This window comes from Equus quagga, chromosome 2, assembly GCF_021613505.1.
Source record: "Equus quagga isolate Etosha38 chromosome 2, UCLA_HA_Equagga_1.0, whole genome shotgun sequence".
Taxonomy (NCBI): domain Eukaryota; kingdom Metazoa; phylum Chordata; class Mammalia; order Perissodactyla; family Equidae; genus Equus; species Equus quagga.
The window spans coordinates 70606315-70623909 of record NC_060268.1 but is presented as its reverse complement, the minus strand read 5'-3'; the positions used below and the strand labels follow the sequence as shown (position 1 = coordinate 70623909).

The 17595-nt window shown below is 54.1% G+C and overlaps 1 protein-coding gene across 9 annotated transcripts in view; it reads left to right on the top strand.

Annotated features, from left to right (window-relative positions):
- RASGRF1 (Ras protein specific guanine nucleotide releasing factor 1) overlaps positions 1 to 17595 on the top strand; it is a 112152-nt gene that overhangs the window by 73633 nt on the left and 20924 nt on the right. For all 9 annotated transcript variants that reach the window (XR_006887734.1, XR_006887732.1, XR_006887733.1 and 6 more), the window contains exons 14-21: positions 2377 to 2625; positions 5404 to 5777; positions 7870 to 7995; positions 9642 to 9812; positions 10430 to 10536; positions 11043 to 11155; positions 13251 to 13311; positions 17033 to 17136. Coding sequence is in view for 6 of the 9 variants with exons in the window: in XM_046655491.1 (XP_046511447.1) it covers positions 2377 to 2625; positions 5404 to 5777; positions 7870 to 7995; positions 9642 to 9812; positions 10430 to 10536; positions 11043 to 11155; positions 13251 to 13311; positions 17033 to 17136 (1305 nt within the window). In the remaining 3 variants the exon portion in view is untranslated. The remainder of the gene's footprint in view (positions 1 to 2376; positions 2626 to 5403; positions 5778 to 7869; positions 7996 to 9641; positions 9813 to 10429; positions 10537 to 11042; positions 11156 to 13250; positions 13312 to 17032; positions 17137 to 17595) is intronic.

Sequence of the window (17595 nt, the reverse complement as noted above, 5' to 3'; positions counted from 1 at the left end):
TGAGCACTTAGACGCGATTCCAAGTTCTTGGCAGTCAAAACAAAAAGGAAAACGTGATTACAAGGATTCACAATGTCCAGAACACAAACAACCACAGTTGCTCAAGAGTCCTGATAGCATCCATTTCCATGGTTTCAGCACAAGAGGGTGCTGTGTGGAGCTACCACCATGCCCAGGAGAGATGACTGATCTCAAACTCACACAGGGCTGAGAGAAAGACTTGTGGAAGTCTTGTTTTTTTTTATCGCAGTAAAATTGGTTTATAACATTATATAAATTTCAGGTGTACATCATTATATTTTGATGCCTGTGTAGATCACATCATGTTCACCTGTGGAAGTTTAGACCCAGCTCAGCCCTCGGGTCCTCAGCACGCTATGGTCTGGTTGACTGTATTACCTGTCCTCACATCTTGGCAGCCTGAGAGGAATAGGGCTTGCTGCTACCAGATCTGATTCAGAAGGTCCCACTAGAGGACGTACATTCCTCTAACTTGACTCAGATTCTCAGCGCCCGCAGAAATCACTTTGGCCAGGGATGAAGGATTCTGATAGATCCAGTCCAGGACACCCGCCCACCCATGAGGGTTTCTCTTTTAGTCAAATACTCAGAGTCTAGCTGATCTACTGCTGGCTAAAGACTGACCCTAATACTTTAATAGGCAGCCAAGGTGAGGTCAAGGAGGGGATGATCTCCCCTTCCAAAGGCTAAAAATGTTTGAGAGACATAAACTGCTAAGAAATCCACCCCACCCTGGCACAGGGGCTGGAGGTTCATGACAAATGCCCATCGCAGAACCAGCTTCATCCTTAGCAGCTCTTTGCAACTAAGGGGGGAGAGGTGGCAGCAGGTTGCTGGTGGGAGAGACAACTAGTAACAAAAATTAGTAGGATTTTCAGACAAAAAAAAAATTAGACTCTTGGGGATCTAACTCGGCTATTTGTTATATCTGCTGACTCTTGCTCATGGTGGCTTGATTTCTCGTGTGGTTCTTAATTTTGGATTGTGTGCTCATTTTCAGGAGGGATTTATCTGTGAATGTCTTGTAGAGCCTGGGTGAGTGGTACCCTTCCAGAACAGTTTTGCGTTTGTTTCCACCCAGTACCCCAGAGGCATTACAGCCTGTGACCACTTTTTTATAGTCTTTGTTTGAGGTTCCCAGGCCACAGAGGTAGTACATATTTGTATTCCAAAACCACTGGGAGGGCAAATACTACATTCTCGAAGGAGCTTTGTGCTGCTTCCTCCCCCCAGAGCCTGGGCTAAAACAGAAAACTTGCCATCTCCCTTTCCTGATGGGTAGATTTTCTCTAGGCCACTTTTCACTGAGTGCGTAGTCCTTCAAGAGTCTCGGCTTTACACAGCTCCCTCCTCTGGCGGGCCAGGCCTCACCTGCTTCCCTGCTGACACCCAAGACACTTGGTACCCAAGAGCAGCAGAGGCCCTAAAGGCAGCTAAAGCATTGCTGGTTTCCAAATTTCTCTTCCTTTTTGGCCCCTGGGAATTTCCCTTATATCTGTTTTGCCCCTGCTTATATTTTTATTGAGATATAATTCATATAACATAAAACTCACCATTTTAAAGTGTACAATGCAGTGAGTTTTAGCATATTCACTATGTTGTGCAACCATCACCACTATCTAATTCTAGAATATTTCCATCACCCCAAACAGAAACTCCATACATCTCAGCAGTCAGTTCCGATTCCCCCCTCCCCCCATCCTCTAGCAGCCACCAATCTACTTTCTTCATCTGTAGATTTGTCTGTTATGGACATTTCATATAAATGAAATCATATAATATGTGGACTTTTATGACTCCTTTCACTTAGCATGTTTTCAGGATTCATCCATCTTGTGACATATACAGCACTTCATTCCTTTTTATAGCTGAATAATGTTCCATTGTGTGGCTATACCACATTTTGTTTATCCGTTCATCAGTTGATGGACATTTGAGTTGTTTCCACTTTTTGGCAATTATGAATAATGCTGCTGTGAACATTCGTGTCCACGTTTTTGTATGAACAGATTTCCCTTATATCTTGTGGATCCAGCAGCACATTATTTTTAAGTTTGTTATATTTTATTCAATATTTCTAGGAGTTTTATAATATCAGATTTTTAGGATTTTGTTGGGAAAAGAAGTTGCAGCCCATTCTTCCTCAATGTCATCCTTACAAAGCTTTTCCTGTTCCATAATAAGCCAACCAGTCCTTCAGCAGTCCATCCATCCTTGGCTGTTGGTGTGCCGGGGAGACAGTGATGGGTTGGCCATGGCCCAGCCCTCAGGGAGTTCGCTGCTGGTGGGGGAGACAGCCATAGGCTCAGACATCTTCAAACCCAAGTCACCCCTTGGTCCTTTCTCCCTCCCCAGGTCTGATGCCTCCTTATATTGTGATGACGTGGACATTCGCTTCAGCAAAACCATGAACTCCTGCAAAGTGCTGCAGATCCGGTATGCCAGTGTGGAGCGGCTGCTGGAGAGGCTGACGGACCTGCGCTTCCTGAGCATCGACTTCCTCAACACCTTCCTGCACTCCTACCGTGTCTTCACCACCGCCGTCGTGGTCCTGGACAAGCTCATCACCATCTACAGGAAGCCCATCAGCGCAATCCCCGCCAGGTGGGCAGGCCCACGGGCTAAGGCTGACTTCTCCTCCCAGACAGATCCACAGATCTTCCAGGCCTAGAAGAGAAACTGAGCTTGGCATCAGAGTGGTCAGGGAGAGGCTGTAACCTGAGCTGAGGGGATGTAGGGCACCCCCAGGAACCAAGCCAGCCCTCTGCAAAGAGGAGGGGAGGGTTGGCCTGCCTCATGCCACCGCTCAGTCCCAGCCTTCTCCACCTCCTCCTACAGGCTCCTGGGGTGGGGTAGAGTTTGAGGGGTACCCATTGCCCTCTCCTCCCTGCTCTCACCTCTTAGGCCCCTCCTTGAAGCATAGGGCCCACCCCTCTCCAAAGGACAGGGCTTTCCCACCTTCCCCATTGAAGAAAGAAAGAAAAACAAGAAGGGGGGAATAAAGAGAACGAGGGAGGAGCGAAGAAAGAGACAGAGAGAGAGAGAATCTTCACCCTTCTCTGCTCAGACCACGTCCTGCTCTGAGAGAAGAGGGAGCCCCTTTGGCACACTTGGAGTGATACCACATATGGAGGCAGGCTGTCACAGCCTTGGCTTCAAGTTCTTCTCTTCCATCTACATCGTCACAGCTCAGCCCTGTGCTGGGCCATCTGGGACTCAGAAAGGCCAAGAGACTTTCCCAAAGTCCCTAGCAGTCTGTGGCTGAGTGGGGACTTGAACCCAGAGCCTTGGGCTTGTTGAGCCCCTTGCAGGTACCCCTGTCTGAGTCTGAGTAACAGGCAGGGTGGAAGTGGCCCATATTTCCCTTTCCCTCCTGTGCCCCTCACTTCCCTGCTCCAACCAGTGTTCAACTATACACCCCAAGCCCAGCCAAGCCTTGAGGGGCCTGGTGGGGTCGCTGTGAGCCCTGTGAATGCCCTGTGAACCCTGCCAGGCGAGACTTCCAAGGACAGGCACAGCCCACGTCACAGGGTCAATGCTCGACTGGCTGAGGCCTAAGGCCAACCCAAAGAGCCAGCCTCAGAACTTCAAAGTTTGTAGGACTGTATGGATGGGGAAATCGCCAGTCCAGCTGCTGGGCACCCAGACTCTTAGTCAAACAAAAATGTTTACCCCCATCTCACCAAATGATCACCTAGCCAAGGGTAGTGCCAATGACGAACTGGGGAAGTGGTGTCAAATCCAGTGAGGCCGTGCCTGCAGCCCAGTTTGAGATATGTAAGGGAGGTATTTTCCCTGCCATTTAGCAGAGAGAAAACGTGGAGCACTGAGTGATGAGGGAGTTGCCTCAGGCTACCCAGCAGCAGGTCAGGTCCAGGGACAGGATCTAGGCCCCTGATGGACGTCACTGCTCCAAGAGGGACCTGTCAGGAATGGGAGGGGCCAGCAGGTACTTTCCTTTGCTGCCCAGACCTCGGTTGTACACGGCCAAGCCTCAGAATCCCCAGTGAGTGCTCACCCCCCGACACCAGGCAAGACATGGGGCCAGAGCCTCAGCTCGAGGGCTGTCTGGAGCAGAGCTCCTGAATCACACCAACTCTCCAGGGCTACTCAGAGGCCACACTGCTCCCAAATGCCAGCCCAGGACATAAAGAGGCACCAGAGGCCTGGAGGCTCTAACCATCTCTCCTCCCACCCCACACCTCTGCTGCCAGAGCAGCCCGTCTGCCCAGAGTACACCTCCGTACCCTCCCCAGGTCCCTCCCTCTGCAACCCCCCCCCACCCAGTGCTCACCATCCACCTGCTCAGGCCTCATCAGGGCACAGTGGGTCCTGCCTCTCTGCTCTGAACTTCTGGAGCCACCGCAGTCAGTTTCCCAGGCCCCTGAGAAAGCAGGAGAAACCACCCCATCCAGGGTGGATCCATGCCTGAAAACTCATCAAGACCATTCCCCAGATCCAGAAGGCTGCTCCAATGAACCCCCCAAGTTTCCTTCCCAGCAGGAAGAGCCATCAGTGGAAAGAGGCAGGGTCAGATCCCAGCTCTCAGCCCTGTCGCCTTGGTGGAGGCCCTTAACCTCTCTGAGCCTCAGTTTCCTATCTGTGAAATGGGAATAAGAATACCTACCTCCTAGGCAACGGTGAGGATTAAGAGAGAAGGTCTGTCCCACGCATAACACAGAGCAGACACGTTCCATGCAAGTAAGCTACTGTTTGCGTTCTTATGTATCTTTCACCTGTTTCCACCCCAGCCCTGAGATGTGGGCCCTGTCTGAGGATGGTAGTGGCATGGCCAGGGTTCCTGGGAGATCCCACTTTCAGCTTCCGGCCCCCCCCAGGTTTACACCTGAGGCCAGTCAAGCACCCTGGTGGGGTAGAAAGGACTCGAGGTTTAGAGTCGGGAGGCATCAGATGAGTCATTTCTCGTCTCTGAGCCTCAGCTTCCTCATCCATAAACATCCCTCAGGACCTGTGTGATGATGAGGTCAGAGTGTGTAGGTGATACCAGGCCTGTGTGTGGGATGGAGAGAGGCTCCACAGAAGCCTGCAGGTCAGGAGGACCCTTAGCTACCCAGAAGGAGGCAGAGGGGGAGCATTAGATGGACTCAGTGTGCCACCAAAGCCCATGTCCCTTGCCCAACCCAGCGAAAGCAAGACACTCGTGTTTATAGACACCTGGCCGCAGGCCATTTAACCACATAGTCCCTTTGGCCTGGCTCCTCTCAGACCCACCTGCTCAAAGGATCAGCCCAGGTGTCAGAGATCATGAGAATGAGGGAGCCATTGCTGTTCCCCTAAGCCCAGAACAGGGGGACCCCCAGGCTTGGGCAGGCAGGCCAGCCTACGCTGACCGTTTGTTGTCATCCCCTGCCCTCCCTGCAGGTCGTTGGAGCTCTTGTTTGCCAGTGGCCAGAACAACAAGCTTCTGTACGGTGACCCCCCCAAGTCCCCACGTGCCACCCGCAAGTTCTCCTCGCCACCACCCCTGTCCATCACCAAGACATCATCGCCTAGCCGCCGGCGGAAGCTCTCTCTGAACATCCCCATCATCACAGGCGGCAAGGCCCTGGACCTGGCTGCCCTCAGCTGCAATTCCAATGGCTATACCAGCATGTACTCAGCCATGTCGCCCTTCAGCAAGGCCACGCTGGACACCAGCAAGCTCTATGTGTCCAGCAGCTTCTCCAACAAGATTCCAGATGAGAGTGATATGACTACAGAGAAGCCCGAAGACCCCTCGGCTCTCAGCAAGCAGAGTGAGTGGATGTGTGGGCTAAGCTGCCCCTTTGGCTCATGGGCCCACTGAGGCCAGCCCAGCCTAGCCAAGCTCCTGCAGGGCAGGAGGGGAAGGCTTGGGCATCCTGGCCAGATCTTGGTGGCAGTGCAGAGTCTGGACAGTGTGGAGAGGCAGCCATAAGCAGGAGCTCAGGCTGCAGAGTGAGACAGACAGAGGTTCCCAGCTCATTGGATTACTATGACTCCTGTCATCAGGCTTCCTGCTGCCCTGATGACAGCTTCATCCTGCATCCCTGTGTTTGTCCGTCTCTGCAGAGGATGTCTCCTAGGCCAGGCCCCAGTCAGGGCCCAGGAGAGAAGAGGTCATCAGACCTAGCTCCTGCCCCCCAGGATTCACAGTGTGGCTGAGGAGCAGGACCAGACACAGAAACTTGGACGCCTGATACCTGTTGTGTTAGAGGGACACTCGAGGGGCACAGAGGATGGGGTGGGGACACCACTGAAAGAGTCAGAGAAGGCTTCCTGGAAGACTTGTTACATCTAGGTCTTTACCAGGAGGAAGTGAGAGCATTTCGATAAAGGGAAGAGAATGGGCAAGAATGAGGAGTAAGGAAAAGCATTGTGTGTTCAGGGAACAGCTTAAGCTCAGCATACCTGGAATATTGGTGTGTGGGCAGTGGCTAGAGACGACATCAGGGCAGACTGGGACCTCCCTACTCTCAGAGCCCTCCTGACTGTTCTAGAAGGGCATTTGTTTGAATGATTGGTCTGGTTCTGTTTTAGATCCGGTCACCCCATATCATGGGTGCCGCCAACCTTGTCTTGGTTAGCATGCATGTGCTTGTGTGCACGCATGCGTATGCGGACACACACACACACACACACACACAACCCTGGGCTGGTCAGAAGCCCCAGGCTTTGAAGAAGAAGGCCTTTGAAAAGATTTTGAAGATGGTCAGGATTTCTCTCCTCTGAGATGAGAAGAGGGAAGTCAGGGAGCACCCCCCAACAGAGGGCATAGCCGAGCAGAGGTAAAGCCCCCAGGAGCCTCCATCACCAAGTGCCATTTACTGTGGCATGTACAGTAATTGTGTAGCCTGTGCAGCTGAAAGTTGGTAACCAAGGTAACAGCTTACCAGAGAGCCCTAATGCCATCCTGCAGGAACAGAGGATAGGACCCTCGAGGGGCAGCATCAGGGCGCAGAATTCCATCTGACAGAAACCTGCAGTGAATCCAGGCCTGTCACACCATAAAATGCAATGCAAGACAGTCCTAAGAAGTCGTCACATGCCAGGGTTCTTGACCAGTGATCCAGGGGCCCCTGAGCCTGTCTAATTGTGTACCACATTGTGTGTGTGTGTGTGTGTGTGTGTGTGTGTGTGTGTGGACATTCTTTTCTAAAGAGAAGACCTAGAGCTTCCTTAAGTTTTCAGAAAGGTCAAGTGTAACTCCACTCCCTTTCTAGTTGGGGAAACTGAGGACCAAAGAGGTCGCATCTTTTACCAAGATTTCAGCCAGAGCTGAAGTTTTAATATAATTCCTCAGCTTTCCCCAAAGTGTGTAAACCATGAATCTCTCAAGATTGGGGAGACTCTGTGATATACTGCCCAAACCTGGACACTTTGGGTAGTGACCAGGCGCAGGGGACAACAGGTATGAAGCCGGACTTTCCTAGGTAGCCATGGCAGATAGTTACCCTCACTAAGCTGCTTCACGCACACACACACACAAAAGCGAGGGGTGTGGTAGTATCCTGCTACTCACAGTGTGGTCCATGGACCAGCCACATGGGCATCACCTGAGAGCATGTTAGAAATGCAGCATCTCAGGCCCCACCCTAAACCTCTGAATCAGAACCTGCACTCTAACCGGATCCCCAGGTGTGTCAGGTAAGGTCTGAGAAGCCTGGTGGAGCAGAAGCCATCTTGGAGATTCCCACTGCCCATTAGCACATGAACCATCCCATAGAGCCCGTGCAAATAAAGCTGTTCACTTTTCTTCAACAGCTGTATCCCACATTTACGCTGTTTTGCTTCAGTAAATTATAAACCTGAATTTAAAAATCAATGTCTATTTGAGAAATGTAAAATTATATCCTTCTTTTCTCTCAGGCTCAGAAGTCTCCGTGAGGGAAGAGTCAGATAATGATCAAACCCAGAGTGATGACGGTGATACTGAGACATCACCAACCAAATCTCCAACAACGCCAAAATCTGTCAAAAGCAAAAGTTCCTCAGGTACAATTCACCAATCCGAAACTACAGCTAGATTCCCGGAGGCTGTGTGAGACCCAGGCTGGGAGAGGCAGCAGGCCAAGCTGAGTGAAGGGGAGTGGGTGTCACCCCTCTGTTTTATGAGGGACTCGTAAGTGCAGGAAGCATTCTGATGCTTCATAACCCCGAGGGGAACTGTGGGTGCTGAGACAACTGCCTGGGCCACTCCTGCTCTTCAACTCAGCAGAGTCGCTCCCCTGACTCCAGACAAGACTGCATAACCCACCCAGCAGAGGCGGGCAGGAAGGCCCAGCATTAGGGTTCATTCATGGCAGATCCAGAAGGTGTTTCCTGAGTTCCTGCTACATGGCAGGCTCTGTCCTGATGCCTTGTATAGTGGCCAGGGTATTCCCATTTTTCAAATAAGGGAAAAAGCTCCGAGAGGTTGTGACAAGCTCACCCGAGTCTCAGACTCATGATCCTGAAGGATTTTCGAAGAGCCATCTAGGTCTCTGGTTCCCATAAAGTATCTCCCCACACACAAGAGACACTTTGAGACACCCAAAGGTGAGGCAAGAGCTCAGGGGGGCCCCGCCACCCAGGACGGCTCTCCCGCACCTCGCACTGCCTTCTCGAGCCCCTGCACCCACATGCAAGGGGTGGCCTGAATCCTGAGCCCGCCAACTCTCCAGGCCTTCTGGAGAGACCCAGTCAGTGACAGGGTCCTCTCTCCGTAGAGAGAAAGCGCCTGACGCACCTCAGGCGTGCCACAGCTTCTCAGTCACGGAAGCCACACTTCGGAAATAAGCTTTGAGATTTGAAAATAAGGCATTTGTTCTTCACAGCATAAGTACTATTACTTTGAGTATTAGCATGGATTACTGTCCAGAGACTTATAAGATGAAGCTAAAGGTTTCCAGAGTCAGATTCTACTACTTCTAAAAAGTTGTTATTTTTAATAGCATTGCTATCCATGGCATACACATAGCTTTTCACACAATACTAAGTACTTTCATCCATGTTATCTCCTTTAATCTTTACATCCGTCTTTTGAAGTAGGTATCAATATCCTTATTACCCAGAGATTACTGACCCTCAGAGAAGTGAAATAACTTATCCAAAGCTACCCAGCCAGTAAGTGGCGGGAGCGGGGGGCACTCGAGTGCGGTGCTCTCTCAGCCCCACCATGCCAGTGAGCCCGTCATATGAATTATCGATGCCAGACATCGGACAGATTGCGTGTTCGTTCCAAATAGACAAAAGGGTAAGAAAAGTCATGGTGCTGTCCTCAAGCAGGCCGCGCCCAGCTGGGCCTACGAGGAAAAGGGGTTGGGAACAGCAGAGAGGTGGCAGGGGTGGCTGGAGACTTTCTTCAGAAGCAGGAGGATAGTGGGACCTTCTGCCTCTCGGCGGAGGAAGGCAGAGGGAGGCAGAGTTTTCCCTCCCCCTGAGACAGCCCTGGAGGTGGCATGGCATGGGCTTGCCCCTTCCCGGGGACTTTACAGGGGGACAGACCCCACTCCCTACCCCACCCCACCCCCGGACAAGCCCTGGGTGCAGTGAAGACAGCCTGCCCATCTGGAGGCTGTTGTAGCCTCAGGACCCCCGGTTTTCTAACAGCCATGGGCTGGACTGGGAAAGGCTGAGGGTTGGTTCCGTCCTCTCCACAGAGTTCCCGCTCTTTTCCTACAATAATGGAGTCGTCATGACCTCCTGTCGCGAGCTAGACAATAACCGCAGCGCCCTGTCAGCAGCCTCTGCCTTTGCCATAGCAACCGCGGGTGCCAATGAGGGCACCCCACACAAGGAGAAGTACCGGAGGATGTCCTTAGCCAGCGCAGGTGCGTGGGGGTCTGCGCTCACGGCCCTCCCGGAGGTCAGCCCAGCTGTGAGGCCGGCAACAACAGCCCTGATCCCAGGACCCTGTCCACCTCACGGTGGTTGGCGCTTGCTGCTCCAGGCCTTGGCCAAAGCTGGCCCTCCTGCCCGGAGTCTCTTCCTCCCACCCCTCCCCCTCTGCTACTGGGAAAACTACTCCTAATAGAGCCCCCTGCCTGTGGAAGCCTTGGGCACCAGCTTTCCCTCCCACCTCCAAGGCATTGGTCCTGCCGCAGAGGCTGGAGTAGGGGCCACAGGGAGTTCTCACCTGTGCGGAGGGCCAGTGTGGCCCTATCTGGAGAGACTGCCGGAATCTTCCAGCAACCCCTGAAGATGCAGAGGTCCCATAGAGGTGGATGTGTGTGGACTGTGTGCACTGAGAAGTCGTGGCATCCAGTCTTACTGGTCAGAACCTGGCTGGCTATCACATATTTTATTGTCCCCTGCCCATAGCCCTCCCGCTCCGCAGCCATGAGAGCAGCCCCAGCTCACCCAGATCTGGGTTTGAATCCAGACCAGAGCCAAGCTCTGCTTCTTGTCCTCATATACCGTGTCTCCCCTCTGCCACGTGTGCCACCAGGGTTTCCCCCCGACCAGAGGAACGGAGACAAGGAATTTGTGATCCGCAGAGCGGCCACCAATCGCGTCCTGAACGTGCTCCGCCACTGGGTCTCCAAGCACTCTCAGGTGAGTTCGAGCCCCCAGGCGGGCTGCTGGGGACCTGCAGGCCTGACTCCAGGAACCACCTGCCCTGGAGAGCAGCTGCTGGCAGAATGAGGGGGAGGGGTGTCAGAGAAGCAAAGAGAGGGAGGGAACCCAGGCGTGTCAGGCCACTTTCTCAGAAGGGCCTGATCAGATCCTCTAGGAGGAATCAAGGACATTCAGGGGACAGGGGGCCTCTGTCTCCCCTCTCTGTCCGCAGCAGCGGTACAGGGTAGGTCTGTACCTCCCAGGGTCCTGGCCTAGAGGTGCAGTCAGCCAAGGGGTGGTCCTTGCTGTTGCCCAGTGCCTTCTACCTAAGGGTCTCTAGGCTCCACTGGTGCCTGCCACACCACCAGTGACAAGGAGAGTTAGGCAGGGCAGCCTGCCATGGGCCGAATGGAAACTGCGGCCTCCTCCTCTGACCTGGGCCGAGATCACTGCAAGGCAGCTTGAACACAGTCCCCAGAGCCACCGTCACATCTTCCCTGCAGGACTTCGAGACCAACGATGAGCTCAAATGCAAGGTCATCAGCTTCCTGGAGGAGGTCATGCATGACCCGGAGCTCCTGACCCAGGAGCGGAAGGCTGCAGCCAACATCATCAGGTACAGGCAGCCCCGCCCCCTGGCCTGAGGACTCGCATATAGGGCTGGCCAGAGGCAGGGAGATAGTGAGGACCCTTCCCAGGCAGAAGGACAGCCTCAGGCAGCTGTGCTTGAGAGGAGCCCAGAGCCCTGAGCTGTCTGGGGCTGTGTACCCCGCTTCTGTAGCCAGGCTCTGGAGCTGATAGTCCATTTGTCCTTCCTCCCCTCTCCCTGGCCCTCTTCAGAGGTTGATCTCCATTAGGTAAGAGCTGTGTGTGTGTGCCTGCTTCTCCAGCCATGTCCACAGCTGCTGGCACCTATCTAGTCCATGCTGTTCTATGTGGGAGCCACTAGTGACATATGGCAGTTAAATCTTAATTAATTAAAGTTAAATAAAATTTAAACTTCAGTTCCTCAGTCATGCTAGCCACGTATCGCTTGTGGCCATGCCTTGGGTAGCATGGATGAGAAGCATCCCCATCAGCATAGAGAGTTCTGTTGGGCAGCGCTGGCTAGCCCCTGCTTACAGGTGCCCAGGGAATATCTGTTTAATTGAACTAAGTTAAATTGTCTGTCCCCAAACCTGTACTTTTTCCTCCTGCCCAGGATGCCTCTCCTGGTGGAGGTCAGGAGTCAGGAAGTCGCACGTCTGAGCTGGCTCAGCCAGTGACTTGCTGTGAGACATTGAGCAAGTCCCTTCTCTCAGCCTCATTTTTCTCCTCTGTAAAATGGGTAAACAATACCCACTGCAAGGGCTGCAGTGAGGCTGGTTGAGATCATACTGTTGCTTCTGCAGGTTGCTCAGTGGGTGTCGAGCACAGGACCACTGTCCGCCCACTGTTCTCATCCGGCTGATTCAATTGGCCCCTCACAGCCCTGCCCAGGTGCGAGGGCTCAGGGTCAGGCCTCACCTCCTTCCTTCTTCCCTGGCTCCAGCTGCCCTCTCCACTCCACAGTCATTGTCTCTGATCCAGACTTTCAGCCACTTCCTGCCTAGGACTGAAGTCTCCAGCCTTGCTCCTACCAGACCATCCACTTTGCATTCCCGAGGCCTCATCATTGCCCCAGGCTCAAAGCCATAAAATCTGTTCCAGGACTCCCTCATTTTCAGTACCCACACCCACCCACCCACCCACACACACACACACGCACACGCACACACACACACACACACGCACACACACACAGTCAGCCCCCAGGTCCTCAAGTCTCCCTCATCATCCTCCCTGGGAGGCCCCTCAGAGTGTGCTGAGCCCCTGAGCCTCTTGGTCGAAGCCCCCCTCAGTTAGGGAGCTTGTTCTGGATGCTCCCTTGGGTGCGGGGGGAAGAGTAGGCCGTGGAGTTGGGCCGCCCTGGGTTGAATGGTAGACCCACCGTGCTCTGGCTGCAGGCCCTCAGGTGAGACATTCTCTGAGCAACTGTTTCCTTGGCTGTAAATACACTCAAAGCACTTTGGCCTGACTCTGAGGTCCACCATCATTCCCTACCACTGCCCGGGGCCCACTCCACTCCACTGCCTCCTTCCTTACTTTCTCTCAACACAGTCCCACATCCGGGCCTTTGGCCACCATGCTGCTGCCTCCCCCTCCCCTCTGTCCCTTGAATCTGGAAGGCTTCTCAGCACCTCCTACCTGCTCTAGTGCGCCCCTCTTCCCCTCATTCGTCCTATCATTCTACATGCACATAGCACCAGCCTCCTGCCCAGCCCTGTGCTGGGTGCCAGAGCTATGGGGACAAATCAGACCTCACTCTGCCCTCAAGGGTTTCCAGCCTGGGTCTAGCAGGGGCAGGTGCATACACAACTGTTCCAACATGGAGGAACTTGGGCTGAGAACACAGGAGGCTCAGGAGGTGAGGGAGCCCCAAGTGGGCCACTCACCCAGCAAGAGGGTCAGGGAGCTGAATCCTGAGAACGGACCATCGGGAAGAAGTCACTGAGAAAGAAAGGGGGACGAGGGCTCCTGACAAAGGGAATGCAGAGCAGAGACAGGGGGCAGGAGCCTGCCGAGAGCGGGGGGCTTGCAGAGTGTTCAGGCCAGTAGGGTTCGGGGTGCTGCCCTAGAGGTGAGGTTGGATACAGACTGCATGGGGCTCCTCATGCTTTCTTGTCCCCTAGGACTCTGACCCAGGAGGACCCAGGTGACAACCAGATCACGCTGGAGGAGATCACGCAGATGGTGAGCTGGGCCTGCCTTTTGCTTGCCTGCCAAGCCTGCCTTTGCTGGCCTTTCGCCAGCCTCTGGGGACCCTGCTTTTGTGACCCCCTAACAAAGCACGGTCACCCCCTAGAGTTGCCGTAACAAAGTCCCACAGATTGGGTAACTTAAAACGACAGACGTTTATACTCTCACAGCTCTGGAGGCCAGCAGTCTGAAATGGAGGTGTTGGTGGGGCCCGCTCCTCTGAAGTCTCTGGGGGAGGAGCTTTCTGGGTCTCTTCCAGCTTCCTGGCATAGCCCCTCGCATTCCATGGCTTGTGGGAGCCAATCTCCAATCTCTGCCTCCATTGTCACATGGCCATCTTCTCCCTGTGTGTCTCTGCGTCATGTTCCATCTGTCCCTGTGTCCAAACGGCTCCTTATCAGGACAGCAGCCATGCTGGATTAGGGCCCACACTAATGACCTCATCTTATTCTGAGTACATCTACAAAGACCGTATTTCCAAACAAGGTTGGGGCTGGGCCGGTGGCACAGTGGTTAAGTTTGCACGTTCCACTTCAGCGGCCCGGGGTTCGCCGGTTCAGATCCTGGGTGCAGACATGGCACCACTTGTCAAGCCACGCTGAGGTAGGTATCCCACATATAAAGCAGAGGAAGATGGGCAGAGATGTTAGCTCAGGGCCAGTCTTCCTCAGCAAAAAGAGGAGGATTGGCAACAGAAGTTAGCTCAGGGCTAATCTTCCTCAAAAATAATAATAATAAGGTCACATTCATAGGTACCAGAGTTTAGGATTTCAACCTACCTTTCTCTGAGGGCTGGGGAGAAATCAACCCATAACACCACCACCTCCCTTTCATCATCCTCTGCCTCACATCACCCCCTAAGCCCTCTGTTCCTTCTCTGCTCACACTGTCTCTGGAAGGAGGAGGGTAAGAAGTCAGGACTGTGGTTGGTGGGTGCCCCTGTGTGCTGGCACTGTGCTAGAACATTAAAGACTCAAGGCACTCTTATCAACATTGCTGCAAGTTTATATCCTTATCCCCATCTTCCAGATGAGGCAACTGAGGCAGGGGGAGGTGAAGCAACCCACCCAAGGTCATGGTAGGCGGCAAAGCTGGTGCTCATGCTCAGAACTCATCTTGCACGTGGCACTGCCTCATCCTGAGGAGTCAGAATGCAGCTTGCCACCTGCCTATAAATGCGGGATCCCAGGGGAGAGTTGTGCTTGCCACAAAGGAAGATGAGCTAATGGTGGTGCTCCACACGGTGGAAGGGAATGATGGTCTCATGTGCTTCCAGGGCTTGGGCCCACTTTGTTTTCCAGGTCAGCAATATGCACCCCATAGCTCTGGGCCCCTGCTATCATGGTGGCCAAGGGAGTTTAAGGCAGACTGACTTTGACCTCCCTGTAGGTGGAGATTGCACAGCCCCAAGCTGGCTCACTCCCCAAACTGGCTGAGTGACCTCCAGTCTGTTCAAAGTAACCAGTATGAGACCTGGGTTCTGGGCCCGTTGCTCCCCTCCATCAGCCCCTGTGACTTCCGCAGCTGACTCTCCTGGCCCCAGGGTTGTCTGAGGCCAGCCAAGGAGCAGCTAGCACCCTTCCCACGTCCTGCCCTGAGAGCAGCACTGCAGGTCTGATGCCCCCTGGAATCCACATGTGCCCCTCGGGCAGGGAAGTTGATTGTACCCAGACACCACTTCTTGCAGACTGACCCTCTGAGGCAGAAGGCTGGGTGACCCCTGAGAGGGAAGTTTTCGGCCTGCACTCTGCTCCTGTTTCCACCAGGGGCCACCTGGAATGTTTAGCCTTCATGAGCGTGAGGGCCCCTTGTTCCTTCGTGAACAGCCTGAGGCTCTTCTAGAACAAAGTGCCGCTGAGTTGCCTGCTGACCTGACGTGTTCCCAGAGCCCAGAGAGCCTGTATGGGGCACCTCCAGTTCAGAGGAGGCCCCAGTAGCCTCACCAGAGAGGTTCTCGCTGTGAGGGCTTTCGCAAGCCCTGTGAAAGGTGCAGGGAGTGGGCAGTTCCGGCCTCTGCCTCCAGGGTCACCCTCTTCCCTACGCCACACCTAAAGGGAGCAAAGGGAGCTACCTGCTCCTCCTTGCCAAGCTCACCTTCTCCGGGCCTGGCCTCTTGGCCACTTGGTCCCTGGGCCACTGGGCCATACCTCACTTGAGACCTGCAGGCCTCTCCCCAGTCCAAACCAGAAATTGGCTCTTGGCCCTGACAGTTCAGCCATCCTGGGCCCTCAGTGGGCTGAGCTGCCCACCTGCCTGCACCTGCTTCAGAAGCTGGGGGCTCCTTCCCCATGCGGGTCCTCACCCCTTAACACAGCATCTCAGGTGGCACCTGCTGCTCTCATCCCCATGTCCCTGCTGCCTTCCTAAGAAATTGTCGTTCCCTGATGGCATTGTGTTCCCTCAAACCCATGCTCTTGCATCTGGGCTTCTGCACAGGTCATTCCTGGCCCAGGGGTGACCCTGCCAGGGGGAATTCGTGGACGCCCTACCACACGCACACACACACACACAGAGGCTGAAGCAGGAGCTCCCACACTCTGTCCCTGCTCTGGTCCTGTGACTAGAGCTCCTGAAGCCAAGGACTGTGTTTTCTGGTCTTTCTGTCTCCAGTATCTAGCAAGGGCCCATCAGTGCAGGCCTCAGTGACCATTTGCTGAGGACGTGAAAGGGAAGGAAGGAGGGAGACACAGCCTAAGAGGGATGGCTTATTCCCTTGATATGGGGTGGACCCCCATTCCCTTGTGATCAGTGCAGCTTTCGGGCACTCAGCCCAGCTCGCAGGGACCTCTTGGCAGGGTAGCTGGCCCCTCTCCTCCCATGTGGCCCTGCCGGCCACTAGGTGAGGGGCAGGGGATTCTTGTTCCTGACTCATCCCTCAGTGGATGCAGGCTCCTCCCAAAACCAGCACAGTTGTCCCCTTCCTGAGTTTTCTCCAGCTCCTTCCAGCCCCTCCCAGATCCAACAGACTGTCTGTGAGGCCTCTGTGCCCAAGAACCCCTGGCCTCCTTGGGTCCCCCTCTTATTTAATCCCTGCCACAGGGACCTTAGTCCCCTGGCTAGTCTTTCTTGAGTCTTTCTCTTGCTCAAGGGGCTTAGGTGGTGGACAGCTTTAAAGGTGGTGTCCACAGGTGGCCCTGGGGACTAAGGACATGGTAACCCTGAGACTAAGGCCAGACAGCTGTCTTCTGGGCACAGAAGAGGAGCACTGTCCCAGGGGGTAATCAACCTGTGAGTCCATATCTGCTAATGGAGTTTAGAAGGAAATTTTATGGAACCAGTTGTGGACCGAGACAGAACCTAAAGGGAGTGACAGATCAAAATAGTCTGGAGCCAGACCGCCTGGGCTCCCTTCCCAGTCGCCCGTTCCTGGCTGAGTGACTTGCTCTAGTCACTGACCTCTGGAAGCCTCTGTTGTCTCATCCTCACACTATGGGGAACAGTAGCTCCCTTGCAGGGTAAGAGATGACTAAACAAGGTGATCTTTGTGAAGCGCAGAGCACAGGCCTGCACACACACAGGGCATGACAAACCGTGGCTCCTGGCTCCCCTTGTCCCCTTTCTTCATCTCCCCTCATCCAAGTCTACCAGGAGGGCCTCCCCCAGTCACGCCCCATCCAAGCACCTGCCAGAATCGAGGTGGAGATTCTCTCAGAGAAGTGACCAAAGGCCAGGAGGTGTCCCTTGTGGGCCTAACTCAGGACCTTGCTCCCCTCAGGCCGAAGGCGTGAAGGCCGAGCCCTTTGAAAACCACTCAGCCCTGGAGATTGCAGAGCAGCTGACCCTGATGGACCACCTCGTCTTCAAGAAGATTCCTTATGAGTAAGTGGGTTTGGGTGCCAGATGCCTCCTCCGTCCTCTCCCTCAGGGGCGCCTTTGGTGGCATCCCTGAAGCATGTGCAGCAGACTTGCAGAGCTGCCCAGACTCTCCACAGCTGGAGACAAAGATGCATGTGTTGGAAGGAATGAGGGGGGGACATCCCTGCGCCCTTTCTCTCCTTACCTATCAGCTGCACACATGCACACGCACTTTTCCAGAAGCATCTCTAACTTGGCACTCCTATTCTGGAGGTCTAGAAAATGTATGTTCATGTATGTGTGCACATGCACATGTGAGCAAATGTGCATCCATGCATGAGTGAGTGTGTGTGTGTGTGTGTGTGTGTGCACGCACCCCCCCTCCGGGAGCAGACTTTGGGGACAGCTCTGGAGTTTGAAGAAGCCCCAAGGCCTAGTATAACCTGCTCTGGCCAGTAGTCAATCACCCCCAGGTGTTCATTG